A 24,383-nucleotide genomic window follows, 5' to 3' on the forward strand; every position below is an offset into this window, starting at 1 on the left:
GCGCAGTGGTTGGCCAGCACCGGAAGCGCAGGGGGTTGGGGCGGCGGTGACGCGATTCTGTCCGCGTTGGAGGGGCCGGGCCGCAGCTGGAGTCGCCGCGGCTACCGCGTGACGTGGCATAGCAGAAGCCTAAAACGCCAGACCCGGAGCTGCCGCGCCAGTCGTCGAGCAGCGCCCCGTTAGTTCTTGTTCCAGAGCTTCGTCCAACACGCCGGCTAGCGAGCCGTCTCTGCCGCCCTCTTTCTCCCTCAGCTCCTCTTCCTTCGCTCAGTTTGTTGGGAGCGTGAAAGGAGAAGGCCCGGGGACGCCCCAAAACCCCTTCTGCTCCTGCCCATCGCAAGTGCCACTACTGCCATGGGCCTCACCATCTCTTCCCTTTTCTCCCGCCTCTTCGGCAAGAAGCAGATGCGCATTTTGATGGGTGAGTGAGGGCCCGACAACCGAGGGCAGGCCGGGTCTCAGTGCTTGGGACGGCCTCGGGGCCTGTTTGTCCCTCCGCCCGCTCTGGTGGGGGAGGGGCGGCGGGCTCGGGGTCAGGAGGAATTCTTAAGGGGGAACAATGGGGCGATAGGTGGGCGGTCGCCCCAGATCTGTCTAAGAGGCCGGACAGGGCCGCGGGACAAGGTTTCTTCCTTCTGGCTTTGGCTTTCTTTACTTGATCTTACTGAAAGCCAGGCAGGATTGGGCGGAGATGTGGGGGAAGCGAACTCTTCTGATCTCGCTAAGCCCGGAAGACATTGGCGAGGCCCGTTCTGAGAGTGCGGTCTGGCTCGGGCTTCTCCGGTGTGGGCAGCGGTGAGGACGGAGGCAGAACTACTCCAGTCTTCCTCGTCCCCCTTTCTGCTCCGTGTACACACACAACTGCACACTCCAGTGGTATGTGGCGCGAGCGGTCGCCGGGAGCCCGGGGCCGCCCGGGGCAGGAAGTGACCAGGCCCAGAGCGGTGGCAAGGGAGCACCCTCGGTTTCCCAGGAGAGTCCGGAGTCCTCAGCGCTCACTTCGCCAAACTTACTTCGCTCTGGATTCCACTTCATATTCTTTTCCTTATTAATGTCCCTGAAAACTGAGTTTATCGTGAATCACCTTTTGGCCACTCTCAAAAACTAAATATGTTGGTTTACTGTCTTTGGTTTTCAAACTAATTTTTATCTAGCTGGTTAAGGTTTAATGAAAAAACTTTTAAAGTTAATTTTTTAAGCCGATAACAAATTTCTAGTAACTGAACATTGTGACCCTTAATTTTAGGGTACCTTTATTTAGTAATAATTATAAAGGGCTTTTTAAAAATTTCTTTTGGAAAATAGGCTTTTGAAAACTGCTCTTCAGCGCCTGTTTTTTTTTTGTTTTTTGTTTTTTTTAGCTGAGGGAGAAGAGGCTTGTCACTTGGGTGATGTAAGCGGCCCCTCCCCCATATTACTGTGAGCTGTCTCTACATCACAGCTAAGCTCTGTGGACCTCAATAATGCAAAAAGGAGCTCCTCTAAATTAAACGTTTAAACTTGTCGGTTCATCAGGAGCTTGTTTTTTTAGAGTGGGGAGGAAGTTATATTTTCTAGTTCTACTACCATTGAAAGTTTTCCGAAGCAAAATTCAGTAGTAATTCGAGGTGTATGAAGGTTACACATTTAGTTCTTTTTTCTCTTAACTGTTATTTTTAGCTTCTTCACAATTCATGGAATAGTTGTTAATAATTCATTCATAAAGATAAGTCAAAATGTTTTCTCTAAAAAGTTTTTTAGATTTCATTTATGGAGACAATTTTTAAAGGAGGGCAAGCATATTAAGTTTTTAAGGTGCCTGAAAGTTGACAGTCTAAAAAGCATCTGAAGTCATTGGGAGGACTTTGGACTGTGATAAATGAATTTCCAGGCCGTTCCTTAAAGAAATTAACTAGTTCCTAGTTGTGTTCCTGGAAATGTACTATGTTGGTCCTTTTACTTAAGATTGATTGTAAATGAATTGCTGTGTTTTGTACCCTAAGTCTTTTGTGATGGCTTAAAGTTTCAGCAGGAGAAGAAAAGTAGAGTTATGCTATAAGCACTTTGCTAAATTTACTATATTAGGGGAGCATTTCTCCTACCTCCAAAAAATGACAATTGAAAGAAAATGGAAAAGTATTTAACTTTGTGCATTTGTGCAAGAGATAGAAGTCATGATTTGGAATTACTTTTTTAATGTTAAATGTTTTATTATTCTGGTTTCCTGTTCTTGTTTTGCTCTTTAATTTTGGGATAATCAGGTTTCCTTGATTAAAAACACTAAAGTCACAAGGTCAAGTTTTATAGTAACTCATCAAATGAAGCATAACCTTAGGAGGATATTGCATGGGTAGGGAAAGAGGTGATTTGGAAGTTTGATAGTTGATTTTTTTTTGTCTAGCTTTATGAAGTGACTGCATAAATAATCACTCTTAAGGTCTCTGTCCCTATTCAAGTTTAGAATTGAGTTAATGATTGCTTTTTTCATATTAATGTTCTCTGGCAGATATGTGTGCTTCCTTTACCTTTATAAGGCTTACATAAAATTCATACCTTCTTGAGTCAGTGACTTTTTCAGACTTTATCATTTTAAAGTGTTACTGAAAGCAGTTAGCTAATGAGTCTGGTTTGCCGAATTACTGTGAAGTTTAAAATTTTACACTTGTTCTCCTAGAAGTTCAAATAATTTTAAAAGGTGTTTGAACTAATTAAAAACCAAAGCAGTGTTTTAAATGTAATGTCACTTAAAGTATAGATTGACAGAAATTGTTTAGTTTTTTTTTTTTGAGAAATCACTCGTGTGAATGATATTACTGAGCTTAAATTCAAAGATGATCAGTTTCCATCTTAGATTTCCCATGTAGCCCTGCATTACCTTATTTTTAGACTAATCTCCAGTGTCTTGATCTGTGATAAGATGTAATTTTGGGAAATGATTCCCCAAGTTTTGTTTACATTGGAAAACACTAGTGTGTTCTGTAGAGGAATTATTAATTCTGAGCTCTTTGAACTTGTGAGTTTTTGCCTATTGAAAAGCTGAGAAAATGTTGCTTTTTAAAAGATTGCTAATAACAGTATAATTCTGTATTGTCTTATATGTGACTGTGGTTTTGGGGGGACTGGGGAGGTTCTTTTATTTGCCAATTTGAAAAATATTACTAATATTTTAAGTGAGCCTTCAAGCTAAAGAGTGGCATTTCATGCTTTTTCCCTAGCATATTTTGTGAATAGATTTATTATGTGATTTTTAATTTTTTGTCCTCATTCTAAAAATAACATGTCTTTTTTTTAATTTTAAAAGAATAAAGTAATAATTAATTATAGTTCCACCATTTCACTCTTGTTAACATTTATTATATTTACTGTCAGGTTTTTAAGAGGAAATTGGAGTTCTCTCTCTCTCTTTTTTTTTTTTTAAGATTTTATTTATTTATTTGAGAGAGAGAGAGAGAGAGCACATGAGAGGGGGGAGGGTCAGAGGGAGAAGCAGACTCCCTGCTGAGCAGGGAGCCCGATGCGGGACTCGATCCCAGGACTCCAGGATCATGACCTGAGCCGAAGGCAGTCGCTTAACCAACTGAGCCACCCAGGCGCCCAGGAGTTCTCTCTTTTTGACTTAGCTTATTATGAGCATTTTCTCAGGTCATTAGTTGAAAACATAATTGGCAGCCTTTAAAAAAAAAGCCCTTCTGATTAGTTATGTGATATAAGGAAACAATAGAAAAGGCAAAAATCTTAGGTTGATGCTGCTAGAAGTTGATACAGCCACTTTTAGATGTACCCTCTGGCATTATTGCAGATGGCTTTCAGACTTTGATAATTTGCTGCTGATTAACACATGGATCAAAGTGCAGATATTTCTGATCTTTTGGGTAGAGGTAAAATCTAAGCTTATAATAATTTTTCTGTATACCTGGTAGCCTCACTTTCAGTTTTGATGGTCAGACTTCTGAGGAATTAGGTAAAATACTAAGATACTGTATGTCCACCAGAAAAACCTAAAGGCAAGATGGCAGTATATAAATACCATTTGAGAGCTCTGGTATAGACTTAGGGGTTTTGGGGTTTTGGTTTTAATTTTTAAAAATTGAGATGTAATTCACGTAACATAAAATTTATCCCTTTAAAGTGTACAGTTCAGTGGTTTTACTATATTCACAAACTTGTCTCACTATTGCCACTGTCTTTTTTTTTAAGAGCACATGAGTGTGTGGGTGGGAGGGGGGCAGAGGGAGAGAGAATCTTAAGCAGGCTCTACGCCCATCGCAGAGCCCAACAGGGGGCTCAATCCACCACCCTGAGATCATGACCTGAGCTGAAATCAAGAGTTGGACGCTTAACTGACTGAGCCACTCAGGTGGCCCACCATCACCAATATCTTAATTCTAGAACATATTCATCAGCCCAGAAAGAAACTCTATACCCATTAGTGGTTACTGCTCCCCTTCTTGCCCAGTTCTTCTGCAACCACTCATCTACTTTTAGTTTCTGTGGGTTTGTCTAGTCAGGATAGTTCACATAATGTAATCGTACAATGTGTCTTTTAGTGCCTAGCTTCTTTCATTTAGCATAATGTTTTAAAGGTTCGTATTTTATCGTGTGTCAGTACTTCATTCCTTTTTAAGGCTGAAGAGTAATTCCTTTCTATGAATATACCACATTTTGTTTATCCATTCATCATTTGATGGAAATTTGATTGTTTCCACTCTTTGACTGTTATGAGTAATGCCGCTGTGAACATTTGAAAAGTTCTTGTATGGGCATATAATTTTAATTGTCTTGGGTAAATAAATACCTAGGAGTGGAATTGTTGGGTTCTGTGTTAACTGTACTTAACATTTTAAGGAACTGACAAAACTGTTTTCCATTTCAGCTACACCATTTTACATTCCCATCAGCTGTGTCTCAGGGATCTAACTTCTCCATAAGACTTGGGGTTTTGCATACGTCTTCTACTGCTGTGATTCTGGGGACATTTCTGAACCTCAGATGCTGCGTTTGAAAAATAGAGGGTAGTTGTAAGGTTTATATTACAAAAATGTATGGAATCACCTAGTGTGGTGCTCAGAACACAGTAAGCACTCAATTTAAATTATTTCTAAATAATTATGAAGTTGTATGTTAAGCTTCCTTGTAGAAAATTGAAAGATAAAAACATGAAAAAGAAAAATACTCTGTGTGAAATTTTATCCACCTGAAAATATACTTTTTTCATCCCAGTCTCCTTTCTGCATTTTTTTTTCCAATTTGAGGTCATGGAGTCTAGTGTCTTTAACTTAAAATATAAATATTTCTTGCTGCCACACTTTAGTAGACATGCTTTTTAATGATTGGCTAAGAGTTTTGGGGTAGTTTTGTTGCTGTTAAGACTTTGGTCAAAGTGCAGGTCCAGTTAAGGAGAACAAGTAATTCCAGTATCTTTCAATACAGTGACTTGTTTATGGGGGTGAAAGGGAGGGAGGGCATTACTGGAATGTACAGATTAGTCTTATCTTGGCTAGGTGAGAACTGGTTATAGTTTCATTTTGTGAAGAAAACTCATTGCCAAATATTGCAACAGTAAGGAAGGAGGTACTTAAGAAATGACTGAAGTAGCACAAAATTGTTAGACCAACATGTTTTTGAGTAAAGAACTATATAATGAGTTTTAAGTGACAGTATATGCATCTTTAATCTCACAGTAGAAATCCCTTTTTTAAAAAAAATTCTGGTTTGCATTTATATAGCACTGTTATTTTTTTTGTGCAACTCAAAAGATATATTCATGATTTTAGAATCTTGTATGTGGCTGTGAGCTATTTAACTATCTTACAATTTTTATTTTAAAAATAACTTGCTTATTAAAAAGCCTTATGGTTGCATTATTTTGTAAACACTTCCCCCCCTTTTTTCATTAAGTATATAAAATATATTCAAGGCTCTCAAGCAGTCATCTTCCTAATAGATATATCAGGAAATGTAACCAGGCCAATGTATTAATAAAGGAAATCTGCTACTTTGGAATTTTTTTTTTTTAATGAAAGTAACTCATGTTTATTGTTTGAAGAAAATTCTAACTTAGAAGTAGAATATTATGCACGCAATCAGGTGTTGGCAGTTTCATTAAAAATTGGGTTACCTCTGTGCTTTTCTATAACTTAAAATAGTTATATAATGATAATTTGCCTTGGGTTTCTTTCATTCTGTGTCAGTATTTTTGGATTTAAATTGTTTTAGTGATGGTATGAGGTTCAATTGGACTTCCAGTGAGGACTAGCATGTGCCATAGTTCTCAAAACCTAACTCAGGTGGGGCGCCTGGGTGGCTCAGTTAAGCGTCTGCCTTCCGCTCAGGTCATGATCCTGGGGGATCGAGTCCCACATAGGGCTCCTTTCTCAGCAGGGAGCCTGCTTCTCCCTCTCCCTCTTCCGCTCCCCCTTGCGCTCTCTCACTTTCTGTCAAATAAATAAAATCTTTAAAAAAAACCCCTAGCTCACGTTTTTCTAATCAGCCGTAGTTTCACTTCTTCTGACTTGGGCTTAATCATATTTTGACTTAGATACTTTTTTTTTTTTTAAGATTTTATTTATTTATTTGACAGAGAGATAGAGAGAGAACACAAGTAGGCAGAGAAGCAGGCAGAGGGAGAGGGAGAAGCAGGCTCCCCGCAGAGCAGGGAGCCCGATGCGGGACTCGATCCCAGGACCCTGGGATCATGACCTGAGCCGAAGGCAGCCGCTTAACCGACTGAGCCACCCAGGCGCCCTGACTTAGATACTTTTTTATTGATTTATTTTTGTTTTGAGAGAGCTCGTGCAGGCGGGGGAGGGGCACGGAAAGGGAGAGATTTTTTTTTAATATTTTATTTATTTGAGAGAGAGACAGCATGAGCACGAGCGGGGTGAGGGGCAGAGGGAGAAGCAGACTTACTGCGGAGTAGGGAGCCCGATGGGGGGCTTGATCCCAGGACTCTGGGATCATGACCTGAGCGGAAAGCAGACACTTACCTGACTGAGCCACCCAGGCGCCCTAAGAATCTTTTTTTTTTTTTTAATTTATTTGTGGGTGCCTGGGTGGCTCAGTCGTTAAGCGTCTGCCTTCGGCTCAGGTCATGATCACGGGGTCCTGAGATGGAGGCCCATATTGGGCTCCCTGCTCGGCGGGAAGCCTGCTTCTCCCTCTCCTACTACCCCGCTTGTGTTCCCTCTCTCGCTGTGTCTCTCTCTCAAATAAAATAAAATCTTAGAAAAAAAAAATTTGTAGAGGAAGAGAGTGCACACACACACATAGACACACACAAGCAGGGGGCGGGGCTGAGGGAGAGAGAATCTTAAGGACTCCATGCTGAACATGGAGCTGGACACAGGGCTCATCTCAGGGCCCTGGGATCATGACCTGAGCCAAAACCAGGAGTTAGCTCCTTAACCAACTGCACCACCCAGGTGCCCCAGAGAGAGAGAATCTTAGGCTCCACATCCAACACAGACCAATTCAGAGCTCAATCCCACCATGCTTAACTGAGCCACCCAGGTGCCCCTTTTAACTTAGGTGCTTAAGGGCGAATTTTGCTTTATTTTAAAATTTGATCAAAATCACCCGAGAAGGACTTATTCTCTCAAGAGACAGCTGCTTTTTTTATTTAATTTAATTTTAATTAAATTAATTAACATACAGTATATTATTAGTTTCAGAGGTAGAGTTCAGTGATTTGTCAGTTGCTTATAACACCCAGTGCTCTGTTACATCACGTAGAGACAGGTTTTTCAAACAATGAAATGATCATATTGTTCTTCCCATTGTTTTCTGTATTTTTACTGAAGATATCAAACTTTAGTTTTGTTTCTTTGTGTCTATTTTAGAATTAGATTTTCTGATTTTTTTTTTTTTGGATACTGTCCCATACTCAAAAAACAAAACACCTCCTGGGGCCAGTTGGTTTTTCTGTGCCCATGAGTGAGGGCTTAGTTGCTCACTCTGTCTAGTAAGTGTCATAGTATTTTGGAAAGAATAAACCTGAATATCTCAGTATGAAGGAGTAGGGAACACAGTTTAATTAGAAGACACAGGATACGAAGACATAAATTGCCTGAGTGTACAGAGAGATCTTAAAGCTACCTTTGTAGGGTACAGAGCAGAAAAGGTTGTTACATGGGTAGAAGGGGTCTGAAATTGCCTATAGCCTTTAGTTCTGTTTTGAACTGATAAAAGTTAAACTTACTTGCACAGTAATGTAAATTAGGTAAGTAGGGTGATTTCTGTGTGTGTGTGTTTTCTTTAACTTAATAGCATTTGTTTCATGTACCAATCAAAGTCATTCTTTGATTTAAATATTTAAAAAGCAACCTTGCTTAAATCATGAAGTTGAATTCATTTCACAATCTGTGATAGCGTAAGGGCTCCTGGGTGGCTCCGTCGGTTGAGTGTCTGCCTTCGGCTCAGGTCATGGTCCCAGGGTCCTGGGATGGAGCCCCGCGTCGGGCACCCTGCTCAGCGGGGAGCCTGCTTCTCCCTCTCTCTCTGCCTGCCGCTCTGCCTACTTGTGTTCTCTCTCTCTGTCAAATAAATAAAATCTTAAAAAAAAAAATCTGTGATAGCATAAATCTAGATAGCCATATGTGATGTCCAGTGATACATTCAGTGAGGTTATTAGATACTGACCTTCCATTTAGAAGGGTTTGACAATGTAGAATATGTGGATTTTGAGAGATTCATACTTAAAATGAGCATTTAATTTGCTCATCACTATCATTGTAATGAAGAAGTATACCCTCTTACTCCAGGATGGATTTTTTTTTTTCCTCAGAAACAAACACATTCTTCCCTACTTGTATCTGCTTCAAAGGAATTGTTTTAAGAATTTAGACATTAGTTACATTGGAGATGAATATGATAAGGCCATTTTTTACAACCCAAATTAACCAATCTTTTGTTCTCATTTCTGTGCATTTGGTGTAGAAATGAATTTAGGTAGGGGTAATATTGGCCTCATCTTCCTTTATTATCATTTAAGGACACTAGTGCATAGTTAACATTTTTTTAAGATAATTTTTATTCACTTGTTTTTGTTTTTTTTTTAATTTTTTTTTTTTTAAGATTTTATTTATTTGCGAGAGAGAGAATGAGAGACAGCATGAGAGGAAGGAGGGTCAGAGGGAGAAGCAGACTCCCCGCCGAGCAGGGAGCCCAATGTGGGACTCGATCCCAGGACTCCAGGATCATGACCTGAGCCGAAGGCAGTCGCTCAACCAACTGAGCCACCCAGGCGCCCCTATTCACTTGTTTTTATGTGTTCTCTGATTCAATATGTAACTTGGGTTTTTAAAAATGATAGTAGTTCATAGAATTAATAAGGATTGAATTAGAAAATAGATTAAATGATTCGATCTCCCTGTTTTACAGTTACTTTCTCTGGGCTCAGTTTCCTAGAGTGACTTGTTTAAAGACACTTAACTGGGGCGCCTGGGTGGCTCAGTCGTTAAGCATCTGCCTTCGGCTCAGGTCATGATGCCAGGGTCCTGGGATTGAGCCCTGCATCAGGCTCCCTGCTCCGCGGGAAGCCTGCTTCTCCCTCTCCCACTCCCCCTGCTTGTGTTCCCTCTCTCACTGTGTCTCTCTCTCTCTGTCAAATAAATAAAATCTTAAAAAAAAAAAAAAAAAAAAGACACTTAACTAATTTGTGGCAAAGCAAATCTAGAGACCAGAGCCTGAGTCAGCCAGATACTCTTTTCTTTTCACTACTACATGCTGTCTCTCTAGGTCTAGAAAGAAAAATGGAAAGGCTTTCTGTAGCAAGTGTTGCCCTTGGGGATCAGAAATGAAGTAATTTCATTTTTAACTCATTTGTGCTTTGACCAGTCGACTTTTGCTTTCAAACTATAAATTTGTTGTAAAATTAATTCTTAGTGTGTGTGCTTTTGGTCTAGATTTAAAAATTTTAATGTCTTTTTCTAGTTGGATTGGATGCTGCGGGCAAGACGACCATTCTGTATAAACTGAAGTTAGGGGAGATAGTCACCACCATTCCTACCATTGGTAAGAAAGTTTACGGATGACTTTAATTTATATCATAATATATTATAAAATGAAATAGAATATGGTTTAATTTTAAAGCAATTTTTTTAGGCTTTATTATTTTAGAGAGCTTTATGCTCACAGAAAAATTGAGAGGAAGGTACAGAGATTTCTCATAAACTCCCTGCCCCCGTGTATATATAGCTTCCCCCTTTATCAACATCACTCACTCGAGTGGTACATTTGTTATAACTGATGAACTTCATTGACATAATCATCCAAAGTCCGTAGTTTACCTTAGAGTTCCCTCTTGGTGTTGTGCATTCTGTGGGTTTGGACAAGTGTACTATGGCATAAATCTATCATTATAACTGGCTTAGGTTTTTTCAGTTTGTTGATTAGGAGATTTTTAAAAAGCAATTCTGAGAGAGTTCCACAGTAAGGGGTTTTATTTTCTTAATGACATTTTGCACAACTGTCTTTTTTTTCTTTGTAGGTTTTAATGTGGAAACAGTAGAATATAAGAACATTTGTTTCACAGTATGGGATGTTGGTGGTCAAGATAAAATTAGGCCTCTCTGGAGGCATTACTTCCAAAACACCCAGGTAAGGAATGCTATACAGTTTGTATAACTTTTCTTTATATGTTTTATGCTTTAAAGTTTCTTTTGATATCTACTATTTAACTGAGTGTTGGCGTTCTTATATGAGTTGGCATTCTTATCACTACTTACATATTCTTTTTTTTTTTTTTTTTTTAACTTTTTTTGTTTTATTTATTCATGAGAGTCAGAGAGAGAGATAGAGAGAGGCAGCGGCAGAGGGAGAAGCAGGCTCCCCGCCTAGCAGGGAGCCCGATGCGGGACTCGATCCCAGGACCCTGGGATCGTGACCTGAGCCGAAGGCAGACGCTTAACCATCTGAGCCACCCAGGCGCCCCACTACTTATATATTCTTCAGTGAACTCTCTCACTCATGCCTTTGAAGGCTGTTACCCAGGATGGAAGAGTTACATAGCCATCATAACAATATTTTGGCAGATTAGGTGGAGGTGGTTCTCAAGATTGAATTAGGAGTTCTGTTTGTTTCGTTCTTAGTCTAGAAAGTAAGGTCTATATAACTTTATGTCATTTTAATTTTTAATGAATAAAAAGCAATTAGTAGTCCCTCATTTAGCCCAGTTAAAAATGTTTACCTTATTAAAATACATTAAGAAAAAAAATATACTGGGGTTCCTAGTGGTGTAGTTGGTTATGTGTCTGACTCTTGGTTTCAGCTCAGGTCATGATCTCAGGGTTATGAGATAGATCCCCCGTGTTGGGCTCTGCAGTCAGGGCAGAGTCACCTTGAGATTCTTTTCTCCCTCTCCCCCTCCTGTTCATTTTCTCTCTCTCTCTCTTTCTAAAATAAATCTTTAAAAAATATATATTAATGTAGATCCACTTCATTGATTTATAAGGTATTTTTATATTATCATGTAGTGTGTAGTGGCATGGGAGAGACCTTAGTAATCCTGTGAGTAGGAGTTCTCGAATTCGGCTGCATATTAGAATCACCTGGGGAGCTTTAAAAAAACATTAAAAAATTAAGTCCTGGGATCAAGCCCCGAATCGGGCTCTCTGCTTGGTGGGAGGCCTGTTCTCCCTCCCCCACTCCCCCTGCTTGTGTTCTCTCTCTTACTGTGTCTCTCTCTGTCAAATAAAAAAAATTAAAAAATTAAAAATCCCAAAGTGTTGATCATTAATTAGCTCCATACCAATTGAATTAGAATCTCTGGGGATATAAACTAGGTATCAGTAATGCTTCTCAAACTTTGATGTGCATATGAATCACCTGGGTATTTGTTAAAATACAAATCAATTTAGTAGGGCCTGACTAAGGCCTGAGATTCCGCATTTCTAGCAGGTTCTCAGGTGGTGGTGGTGCTGGTTTGGGGCCTTACTTTGAAGAACAAGGCTCTGGTATAAGGTTTTCAACAGCACTGTTGACATTTTGGGCTAACTCTTAATTGTTGGGTGAGGGGAGGTTCTCTGCACTGTAGAATGTTTAGCAGCATCCCTGGCTTCTACCCACTAGGTGCCAGTAGCAGACCCCACCTCCAACCCAGTTGCAGTAACCAAAAATATCTCCACATATTGCAAAATATGCTCTGGGGACAAGATTGCGCCCACTTGAGAACCACTGCTCTAGTCTAATTCTTATATAGGAGCAAGCTGAAGCTTGGAATGACTTACTAGGACTGGAGAGGTTGGTTTTGTTCCAGATTACTCTTTAACCTTGTTCCAACTCAGTTTTGTTTACTACCACAGGAGAGGTTTCTCATCAGTTTTTGTTTACTACTGGAGTTGATACATACATTTTTTAAGTAATGTGTGATGTTACAAGCACTTCATTTATGTTTAAGATGTGCAGATGTCATTCTTGTTCTTCAACTCTTAAAACATAGTATGCAAGTGAGGTATATTGCCACCAGGTGGCAGTGAATACCCTAGGTGAGTTGGCTGGAACTGGTATACCAGATTTAAGTAGTGTGTCCTGTTAAATAAATGGCATGCTTTTTTATTTAAAAATTAGAATATTTCTGTTCGTTAGCTGTGATTAGAAAACTTTTTTTTTTTTAAGATTTTTATTTATTTATTTGACAGAGAGATACAGTGAGAAAGGGAACACAAGCAGGGGGAATGGGAGAGGGAGAAGCTGGCTTCCCACCGAGCAGGGAGCCGGGTGCAGGGCTCCATCCAAGGACTCTGGGATCATGACCTGAGCCGAAGACAAACACTTAACGACTGAGCCATCCAGGCGCCCCGAAAAGCATGTGACTCATATTTTGATACGAGTCACATGCTTTAAAAAACTTCATTATGGAAATTGTCAAATGTACACAAAAGTAGAGAGAATAGCATATAAACTTTCACATATCTGTTACCCAACTTCAATTATTAGGATATGGCCAATATTGTTTAATTGATGTTTCTCTCTAATGTACTTCACCTTTTGGATTATTTTAAAGTAAGTCATAGTCATTTCATTTAGGGAATATGTTTTTGAAGTAAAATTAGGGACAAAGTAAAACTTTGCTAATCCTTAGTTTGTAATTCTTGACTAAGAGTAACCCTGGTCTTAACCTAAATTTGTTTAGAATGCTTTGTATGTAATGTACTTTTGCATTTTTGTCCTGTTTCGGTTTTTTTTGGGGGGGGGGGAGTGCTCGTGCATGTGGCGGGGAGGGGTAAAGGTAGAGGGAGAGAGAGAATCTTAAGCAGGGTCCGTGCCCACCATGGAGCCCAGCATGAGGCTTGATCTCACAACCCTGAGATCATGATCTGAGCCAAAATCAAGTGTTGGACACTTAACTGAGCCACCCAGGTGCCCCATTTACTTTTGAGTTCTTAAGATTAGATCCATTCCTGGCCTCTTTGGATCACCTTGTAATCAAAAGTCCCAAGTACTTCTTCCTAGAGAACTCACGACTACAGGGGAAAGTTTTTATGTGTTACCAGATGTAACATCAGCTAAGCTCTTACACCAGCTTTTCTAGTATTTCTGATCAGTTCTATTAGCTATAAAATTGAAAAGAAATGAATACTGTTTAACCATGCTTCTAACTTAACAAGCCAGGACACAGGATTTATTGTAGTAAATTCCTCTTCCCTCATTAGATAATTCCAATTATTTTGCTGTTCTAAGTAAGTAAATACTTGGCCTTTTAAGAGGTCTTTTATTGTAGCCAAACTTATCTTTAGAATCCTAGCTTTTCTACACTTTGATTCTAGGTTGTACCAGGAAGTGAATAACTGAATTTATTACTGAAATACTTCTTTCTCTCAGTAGTGTTACTTTGGAACTGATAGTGTTATTTACATCTTAAAACAAAATAAAAATGGATTGTTAGTAGTACAAATAAAATTGGATCCCTTTTGGAGCCATTGCCTCTTCTAGAGGGATAGATTTTAAAAAGGAATAACTTTTGGAATAGGAGGGAAAGGAGGAGACAACATTTACTAAAGCCTGTGATAAGCCAAGTGCAAAGTAGATTCTTTTATACCTGTATGATTACATTTAACAGGCTTATAAAGTTGGCTGGCATGGTTTTATTTTTATAGAAGAGGAGGCATGTTCCAGGATTAGGTCATTTATGTAATAAGTAGTCTTGAGATTTGAATTTGGATATCTTTCCATTATGCCATACTGGCTCTCATAGCACCAAAAGTATTTTCAAAGATTAGGAGGTTTAAAATGATGGTTTCCAGCAGAGACAAAGGAAATGGGTTTGAAATTCGCTAGACCAAAGAAAATCATCATTTAATGACCATAGCCGAAAATAAATATTAGGTATCCTGGCAAGCTCAGTACTATGATGGTACTGAGGGGTACATACAAAATGAAGTAGCTCTTTGCCCTAAGTGGATTTTATGCTCTTGGTGGAGTTAATCTATTTATTTATATAAATAAGCAAGCACAAGACAGTTTGTGATTAAGTGACAAATGATCAAAAAATACTTCAGTGGTCAGGGTTGTGGGGAGAATAATATTTAAAGTAATCACTTTAGTATTAATAGGAATAGATTTTTAACAAAACTATCAAGGTAATCTGCCCTCTCTAGTTGAAAATTTTATACTTTCCCATTTGAAAGTTTTTAGAAAAGTCTTAACTGTTTCCTTAATTCCATTTCTTTTCTAGAATAGAATTCTAATGTTTGTGAATATCTGATAAGAATGGTTACTACTTTTCTTTTTGTTAAGAATTTCGTATTTGGGGGCACCTTGCTGACTCAGTCTATAGAGTATGTGACTCTTGATCTCAGGATTATGAGTTAAAGCCCCACCTTGGGCCTAGAGTTTACCTAAAAAATAAAAATAAAAGAATTTCTTATTTGATCAAGTCAACAACATTGTGGAGCAGGGCTTACTTTTTTATAAGAAGCCTACAAAAACTATTTTGTGTGCCCCTTCCCTCTTTTTTTTTTAAGAAACACTTTATGCATGCCTTTTACTGAATATGCTAATTCAGTCAGTAAATTCATGCATCTTTAGGATCTTTGGTTCTTTTTCCTTTTGTTCCCACTTAGTGACCATTTTGTTACTTGGACTTATCTGCACTTAACATGCAAGGGAAGAGGGATAAAATTTATTCATAGTGTAGTTGAGAAAAGTGATCAGTTGGTTAAGATTTTTTTTTAAGACTTTATTTATTTAGAGAGAACATGTGAGTGGGAGAGGGGCAAAAGGGAGAGGGAGAAAAAGAATCGTTAGCAGACTCCCATGCTGAGCGTAGAGCCCCATGGGAGACTTGATCCCACGACCCTGAGATCATGACCTGAGCCGAAATCAAGAGTCAGATGCTCTGACTGAGCCACCCAGGTGCCCCCCAATTTTTTTTTTTTTAAATAACATAAGTTAAAATCACAAATAGTGCTCAAATCTATTTTTAGTACTTAGGGCACTGTTCTTTTTTTGTTGTTCTTTTAATAAGGAGACATTGTCTTCCAAATGTTTAACTCAGTATGGTTCTTCTGTCTGTACTTATATTTTATATTTAGTGTCTCCTTTAAGGTTAACTGTTGCAATTTATTTAAACAATTTTTCCCCAGGGTCTTATTTTTGTGGTAGATAGTAATGATCGTGAAAGAATTCAGGAAGGAGCTGAAGAGCTGCAGAAAATGGTAAGAATATTTTTTAAATTTATTATTTCCAAGATTGTTTTTCAGGGTGACAGTGGTAGTGTTAGTGGTTGGTACATCTTACTGTGATTAGATTACACAAATGAATTGTTTCAGAGCTAGAAAGAACCTTGAGGAACTGTCATGACAGGTTCTTTTTTTTTTTTTTTTTTTTTTTAATTTTTTTATTGTTATGTTAATCCCCATACATTACATCATTAGTTTTAGATATAGTGTTCCATGATTCATTGTTTGTGCATAACACCCAGTGCTCCATGCAGAACGTGCCCTCCTCAATACCCATCACCAGGCTAACCCATCCTCCCAACCCCCTCCCCTCTAGAACCCTCAGTTTGTTTTTCAGAGTCCATCGTCTCTCATGGTTCTTCTCCCCCTCCGATTTCCCCCCCTTCATTCTTCCCCTCCTGCTACATTCTTCTTCTTCTTTTTTTCTTTCTTAACATATATTGCATTATTTGTTTCAGAGGTACAGATCTGAGATTCAACAGTCTTGCACAATTCACAGCGCTTACCAGAACACATACCCTCCCCAGTGTCCATCACCCAGTCACCCCATCCCTCCCACCCCACCCCCCACTCCAGCAACCCTCAGTTTGTTTCCTGAGATTAAGAATTCCTCATATCAGTGAGGTCATATGATACATGTCTTTCTCTGTTTGACTTATTTCGCTCAGCATCATACCCTCCAGTTCCATCCACGTCGTTGGAAATGGCAAGATCTTATTCCTTTTGATGGCTGCATAATATTCCATTGTATATATATACCACATCTTCTTTATCCATTCATCTGTTGATGGACATCTTGGCTCTTTCCACAGTTTGGCTATTGTGGACATTGCTGCTATAAACATTGGGGTGCACGTAGCCTTTCGGGTCCCTACTTTTGTATCTTTGGGGTAAATACCCAGTAGTGCAATTGCTGGATCATATGGTAGCTCTATTTTCAACTTTTTGAGGAACCTCCATACTGTTTTCCAGAGTGGCTGCACCAGCTTGCATTCCCACCAACAGTGTAGGAGGGTTCCCCTTTCTCCGCATCCCCGCCAACATCTGTCATTTCCTGACTTGTTAATTTTAGCCATTCTGACTGGTGTGAGGTGGTATCTCATTGAGGTTTTGATTTGGATTTCCCTGATGCCGAGCAATATTGAACACTTTTTCATGTGTCTGTTGGCCATTTGGATGTCTTCTTTGGAAAAATGTGTCATGACAGGTTCTTAAGAACACACATAAAAATCTCCTATAGAGCTTTTTAAAAAACACACAGAAGAGTAGCTACTTCATTAAGTTGGGAGCAAGGCTCAGCTTGTTTTTAGCATGCTCCAGGGGGTGATATGTCTCTGGTTGAGGATATCTCCATTAGTCCAGTCCTTTATTTAATAGATTAAAAATCTGTAGTTTTGGAACTTTTGTGATCTAGGAATCTTGGTTCAAACCCCTTGTTCCCAGGGTCTTTGGGTTTGGTTTTCTCTGTTCTGTACCTATATAATACATACTTTGAAATATTTCATAATAGCAGCCATGATAAAGAATTCCACCTGAAGATAGTAGCATTTTGGTTGATAACGGTGTTTTAGCTTTGCCATGTATCAGATCGTTCTCATGTACGGTTGACCCTTGAGCAACATGGGGGTTAGGAGTGCCGACTCATGGCCCACTCACCATGTGTACAGTTGGAAATCCACGTATAAGTTTTGAGTCCTCAAAAACTTGACTACTGCTTTTGCGGGCCACAGTTTAGTGGCGGGAATATTGCCTCCTGAGGCCATGCCTTCCCGTCCTAGGTGGCAGTTCTTCGTGCCAGTCATAATTGTAACCCAAAGAGCAAGCAGCTACCAAGCCCTCCGACTCTGGAGTGGGAGGCAGGGAGGGTGGGCCTGCACAGGTCCCCGGTGCCCAGGTGGTGCATCCCAAGGACCGCTTGACGCTGCTGGTCAGGCTGAGAGCACAGACAAAACAATAACTCTTGGAATATAAATCAGTAGTTAATGCAAATGAAGAAAAAACTCCAGAACAAATCATGCCAGATAAGCAAATTGAAGCTAAAACTGAGGACCTGGAAAATGAAATTGAAGAGTTAAAAATTGCTTTTGAAATGAAAAAAGCTTGCATTAAAGGATGCAACTTTCAACTACACTTAAAAAAAAACCTGGAGAAAACCCCAAGTGTGCTCATGGATAACATGAAACATGTATTAAAGCTAAATTAATAATGAAATCACACCAGGAATCTTGGAATTTGGAGGAAAAGCTGCTTGATGTTGGGAAGACGAGATTAGAACAGATGGTTAGAAAATGTTTTAGGAATACAGACTGAAAAGAGCAAACAGAACGATGAATTCGGACAATATGGAAAATTCAGATGAGATAAAGACCAGACCACAAAACCTACAAATGGAGATATAGATTACTAAAATTATTCAGTATGTGTTCCAGAACCTCATTTAGGGAGTAAAGGCAATTGGGCAGAGTATTTTGCCTTTAAGGAAACTGTTCTACAGCTTGAGAAGAATCTCACCGTGATCTAATAAGAATTCTGTTTTGTCATTTTTTTGTTTTGGTCTTTATATGTCATTTAAATAGCAGATTTCAAGTAAAATTCTTTTTAATGTTTTTGGAACTATTGTTAATACTCCAGTTTTTTTGTGGCTTAGCACTTTAACATGGAATCTGTTGTTTTAAATAAAAGTGACTGGCATACTCAAAAAGAATCTGAGAATCTTAGTCTTGGGAGGGTTTGTCAACAAGGACCCTGGGATCGTGACCCAAGCTGAAGGCAGTTGCCTAACCAACTGAGCCACCCAACCAACTGAGCCACCCAGGCGCCCCACCGATCCTGACTCTTAATGGATGATCATGAAAGCTGAAATGAATGATTTACTTTAATGGAGTGCAGGATGATTGGCTTGAAAAATAATTTTGCTTTACTTGAAAGGCATATGATTATTTGCTTGGGATTTAAAAATTGAAGGATATGAGATTTAAGTGTCCCTGAACTTTATGTAGTGAAATTAGGTTGATGTTTAATAATATATTTAATGTTGAATAAGTGGTATATGCAGGAAGACAGTGTTTTACCTAGTTTGTCACAGTGATTTGAGTTCCAGTTTGTTAGTTGTTAACATCTTAGCTTTTGTTTTCAGCTTCAGGAAGATGAGTTGCGAGATGCAGTGTTGCTGCTTTTTGCGAACAAACAGGATTTGCCAAATGCTATGGCCATCAGTGAAATGACAGATAAATTAGGTCTTCAATCTCTTCGTAACAGAACAGTAAGTATTTGGAGGTTCATATTAACCACCTGACTTTTAGAATTAATGTAATTGCTTAAGTATTCACTTTAAGTACATATTAAGGAATTGTCCCTTTTGAACAGATAATGTGCACATCATTAAAAAAAAAACAAAGTAATATACTCTTACAGACATGAGCCCTTTCAGGCTTTTCTGTGTGTTCAATTTTTAAACTATGTTAATTATATCTTCTCTTTTTTTTTTTTTCTTTTAAAAGAGAGGGCTAGAGGGAGAGAGTCCCGGGCAGGCTCTACAGCCAGTGCAGAGCCCAATATGGGGCTCGATCTCATGACCCTGAGATCGTGACCTGAGCCAGAATCAGGAGTTGGACACTTAACTGATTGAGCCACCTAGGCTCCCCTCCATTTTTTAACTTTTAATATTTATCCTTTAAGGATCCAAATGTTTAGGTACCTTTATTTCATTTGGTTTTTGTTAACTTTATCCTCAAAACATTAAGTATCAATAAAAGATGTACTTTACGAGAATTGTATAATCTAAAGATTATTGATACTGTTAATTTTACTTTTATATCTTTTATTTTTTTTATTTTTATTTTTTAAAAGAATTTATTTATTTATTTGACAGAGAGAGGGAACACAAGCAGGGGGAATGGGAGAGGGAGAAGCAGGCTTCCCGCTGAGCAGGGAACCCGATGCGGGGCTCGATCAATTTATGTCTTTTAAATAGCTCTGCAGCAAGTATTTTGTAATTTGGTTTTCTTACTAAAACTGGGAAATTTTTGCAGCCCTATTTTAGATAATCTTGTTTTATACTCTTTGCCTTTTAACATCCAAAGCTTATGAACTATCATTATGACATTAAACAAGTTTTTAATTTAAAATTAAAAGAAGTATTATGCTTGTTCTCCAGTAGCTTGTTTTAGATCAGTGATTTAAATACTGGCAAAACACAATATACCGTTTTATATATAAAAATGGTATCACAAACTTTAGTGTGACTTGTGCTTTACAGTGGTTTTTCACTAAGTTGTCAACAAGGCAGATAGTGTGCTGTGGCAGTAACTGTACAGGCTGTTGGAGATGTCCCCGGCTGCTTTAAACAAGGTGAACTATAGATGATACCAGTTTTCAGTGCTGTGAAGATAAGAATTTATACCTTTTTTTTTTAAGATTTTATTTATTTGAGAGAGAGGGAAAGCACGAGCAAGGGGAGGGGCAGGGGGAGAAGCAGGCTCCCCGCTGATCAGGGAACCCGATGTGGGACTCGATCCCAGGACCCTGGGATCATGACCTGAGCTGAAGGCAGACACTTAACGGACTGAGCCACCCAGGCGCCCTAAGAATTTATACCTTTAACCAGCCTTCTAGGTTACTGGGGTGTTTTGGTATTCAAATAATAATTGGCAGTGTGGTGTACTTGCATTGACCTTGGCAATATTAAAGCAAGGTCTTTATTGTAAGGCAGAATAAAACAGGTCAGTAAAGAAAAATAATAAAAATAAACTATCTCTTAAAGGTAATTAAATTGTTGGGGTGCCTGAGTGGCTCAGTCATTAAGCGTCTGCCTCCGGCTCAGGTCATGATCCCAGGGTCCTGGGATCGAGCCCCACATCAGGCTCCCTGCCTCCGCAGGAAGCCTGCTTCTCCCTCTCCCACTCCCCCTGCTTGTGTTCCCTCTCTTGCTGTGTCTCTCTCTCTGTCAAATAAATAAAATATTTAAAATAAAAAATTAAAAAAGTAATTAAATTGTTTTCTAGATCTTTTTCTTGCTCTTTGTTAACATTTCTTGGTATTTCATATAGTTCCTGGTACCATTTTAAAAAGTGAAACTTTTTGGAATGCATGGGAACTAAAGATAGTGAAATTATCTGAAAAGCTTGCTTCCAATGTCAACAGCTCCTATTCTTTTCAAAAGTTTGCCTTCTGTACTCTGAACTTAGTTTTATGGGAAACGAGGGTTATAAAGACCTGGTGGGTACTTAATTAGTTACTAATCTTCCTATGAATGTTCTTTTTGGATTAAGGAGTACATTGTTGATTAAATCTATTGAATGGGTAGGAGTACCTTTAAATATGACAGGAGTTTTATGAGAAGCATGTATGAGAACACTTCCAATCTATACAGTTACTGAGATTATTAAATATAAAAGTAATCGTGAGATGTAAACTGTATTTACTCCTTTATTGCTATAGTTTATATATTAATTTTTTGTTTCCTTTTTTCCTATACATTGATGGTGACTGCTGACTAAGTATTACCCTTGGGCAGTTGGGGGAAATACTTAATTTTCTGATCACAAAATTTTAAAGACTGTGGTTATATATAGTCTTCTGTTAATCAAGTATTTTCTTGTTCTTCCTTTACAGTGGTATGTTCAAGCCACTTGTGCTACACAAGGAACTGGTCTGTATGAGGGACTTGACTGGCTGTCAAACGAGCTTTCAAAACGTTAAATGAAACTGGATATCTAACCAAGGACACATTTGATAGAATTGGTCTAGGCTTGTTACAACAAAATTAGTTTGCATCTTGGTTATTAAACAGTATCCGGGACTGGTTTGGGCAGAATATTACAGCGTTTAAACTTCTTTTGTTGCCAATTATTGTTGACCAAGTATAATATTGCTATTTAGCAATATGCTTGGTTTTAAAGAAATTCTCCTTAACTTGGGAAAAAAGTGTCCTCTTTTAATTTTAATTCCCTTAAGCCTAAATGCCTGGACATAGCTATTGTGACACCTTTAAATAAATCCGTTTTGAATGTTTTTTGAGCCCACAAGAAATAATGTTTTAAAGTTATCCCCTTGCTACTTTAATGATACCTTTATCATTCCTGGGACAGTCTGCTGATTTAAAAAATGTAGCATTCCATTTGTATTTATTTTTCTCCCTTGCCAAAAAGATCTTCTAATACTGCTTGTACCAGCCAGGGAAATGCTCCAAAACACTATTCAGATCTCTTGCACTGAGGAACTTATATTTCCCCCCCTTCTTGAATCCTGGCTTTCATCAGCCAAGCTTACCTTAGTGTGGTTTGGATTTGATAGCTAATTAGGTTCTGTGCTGGTTGCAAAGAGTTCATATTGAGATGATTTTTAATACCCAGCAGATTGTCTTCCTTTATATTGTATCTTTTTTATGTTGCATGTTGCTTTTTGGTATCAGCCTGACTCTTTGCCCAGTATATGATAGTTCTGCTGATGTTTTGTTTATCGGTGAACATATCTTCATTAAGAGTTTTTGGAAAACTCATCAAACTCAGTAAGTTTTCTTCATAACCCATTTGGAATTATTCCTAATAAAATGATAAAAATATGTAATTGTGTGTGTTCTTTTTGAGTCTTGAAGATGTTTGAAATGGATTTTCTTATTTACCAAGTTAATTTGCATATATTACATTTTGTGAACAATAATATAGGTCTCAGTGAGTTTACTAATTGTTTAAATTGGAAGTAAGGTATGGGTTGCTATCATGTGTGTAACAGTGGGGGTTAACTTCAAAATTTTAGTTTCCTTTAATAAAATAGAATTTGACACTGTACATTTCTAAACTCAGATCAAGAGTAAAAAGCTGTAATAAAATGAACTGCCCAAAAAGCATGTATGATGTGTTTGTTTCACAACTAATGTTAGTTTAAAAAATGCAAGTGCTGTTTGCGTGGCAGAATGCAGACTGTTAGTGATGCCGCTCTCCTACGTCAAGGAGTTCACAAGCACTTTGTTTTAGCTCCACGTATTTCAGAACTTCTGCGGAGAGCTGCATGTAACAAATTCTTTGTTAATAAGGCAAAGGTATATATACTTCATTAACTACCTTTATGAAGTTATTAAGGACTCACCTTGGTAACCTTAAGAGTAATTAACTTAGTTTTTGTCTACAATGTTTTATGTATCTTACAAATCTTTCAAATTCTTAGTGGCTTGTATAGCTTCACATGAATTTCTGGATTGAAATTTTATTTCCAAACCAAATATATGCTAGTAAAATAATATATATTTTTGAATCATAAAAAAAAAATGCTGGATCAAGTGAAAGGAAATTGGAATTAAGTAGTTGATGATGGTCATGCAGGTTACTGGGGTAAAGTGTGTGTTTAACATGGGTCATTCGATGTAAGTGCAACTTCCTAGCCTACCAGATGAATTCTCCCTTCTGCCTGAATAAGAAAGGTATCTTTTCTTATGGGATAAAACTAAGATATGATGTAGTATGTGTAGTTTTACGGGGTTCAGCTAGGTAGTATTAAACTTCCAGTGGGTTGACTGTTGTGATCATAAGTTACCACTGTATTTAAAAAACTGAAGTAAATTCAGAATGCTTTCACAGACTTTGAAAAAGGAGTAAAGAGAATCTGTATAATCTATTTGTGATGTAAAGCAGCTCTTACTATCATTGGAAATGACTGCATTAAGAAATTATAAAATTGCCTCATTTTCACCAAATGGGTTAGATTTGCAAGATTACTTTTTTTTTTTAAAGAAAACATTAACTTCGTAACTTGGCAAAACTTGGCATGTTTTTTATCCCAAGAAATTACTTTTTCGGGGTGCCTGGGTGGCTGAGTTGGTTAAGCATCTGCCTTTGGCTCAGGTCATGATCCCAGGGTCCTGGGGTCAGGCGCCATGGCAGGCTCCCTGCTCGGGGGAGTCTGCTTCTCCCTCTGCCCCGCCCCTCGCTTCGTGCATGGGTGCGGACGCTCTCTGTCATGTGGGCGTGCTCTCGCTTTCTGAAATAAATAAAATCTTCTAAAAAATTACTTTTTCTTCAGTCCTAGTGGTGGTAGTTTTTTAAGTCAAATTGAGAAGTTCCTTCCTCCTCCTAGAAGTGAGTAAATTCTTTGGGGAAAAGTATAAATTAAGAGGTAACCCCCATAATGCCTTCCCCTGTATTTTAACATTCTTTGCAAATGATGTGAACTTAGAAAGTTACTATCACTGTTCTATAACTTACTGACATGCTCAGTGCTCTTAGGAAATACTTGACACCGTCAAGATTCAATGCTTACTGTTCACATAAATATTAACCTTAGTGTTGGTCAATCAATAAGAGGTGTCTGTGACCTCCCCTATTACACAGCAGTTGATTAGGTCCCTAGATCAAATAATTGTTAAGTATGTTAATAGAGAAACTGAAGAGGAATTGTGGTTCTCTTAAAGGCTGATGAGCAGCAGCATTGGACTTGAGGGTAGAACCATTATCTTTTCTATCCATCTGCCCAATAAGCTTTTTTTTGGGGGGGGGGTGCGGGCATAATATTACCCTTGTCCTTTGACTTAATTGAGTTGCTTTCCTGTGATGTAATATCTTGGTATTTTGTTACATGTTTCTGTTGACATGAATTTCCCCCTTCACCTTATGTATTCACCATTGAAAACACAAGTGAAATGTTATTTTAATTTTTCAGAGTATTCAGGTCCCATTCACAGACTTGCAGTTTTCTTTAGCATATGTACAAAATTATCTCAGGTAGTAGTAATCA

General features: G+C 38.4%; 1 protein-coding gene and 1 pseudogene across 1 annotated transcript; both read left to right on the plus strand.

Moving 5' to 3' along the window:
• Positions 1-42: 42 nt before the first annotated feature.
• On the plus strand, positions 43-22,218 carry ARF4 (ARF GTPase 4). The gene is made up of 6 exons (XM_078076855.1): positions 43-421; positions 9,910-9,990; positions 10,466-10,575; positions 15,561-15,632; positions 18,793-18,918; positions 21,270-22,218. Exons 1-6 carry the CDS (start codon positions 355-357, stop codon positions 21,354-21,356), a joined length of 543 nt encoding a protein of 180 aa, XP_077932981.1. The 5' UTR covers positions 43-354; the 3' UTR covers positions 21,357-22,218.
• On the plus strand, positions 17,314-18,784 carry LOC144380189 (centromere protein H pseudogene; annotated as a pseudogene).
• Positions 22,219-24,383: the final 2,165 nt, after the last annotated feature.

Source organism: Halichoerus grypus, chromosome 1 (assembly GCF_964656455.1).
Source record: "Halichoerus grypus chromosome 1, mHalGry1.hap1.1, whole genome shotgun sequence".
In the NCBI taxonomy this organism is placed as follows: domain Eukaryota; kingdom Metazoa; phylum Chordata; class Mammalia; order Carnivora; family Phocidae; genus Halichoerus; species Halichoerus grypus.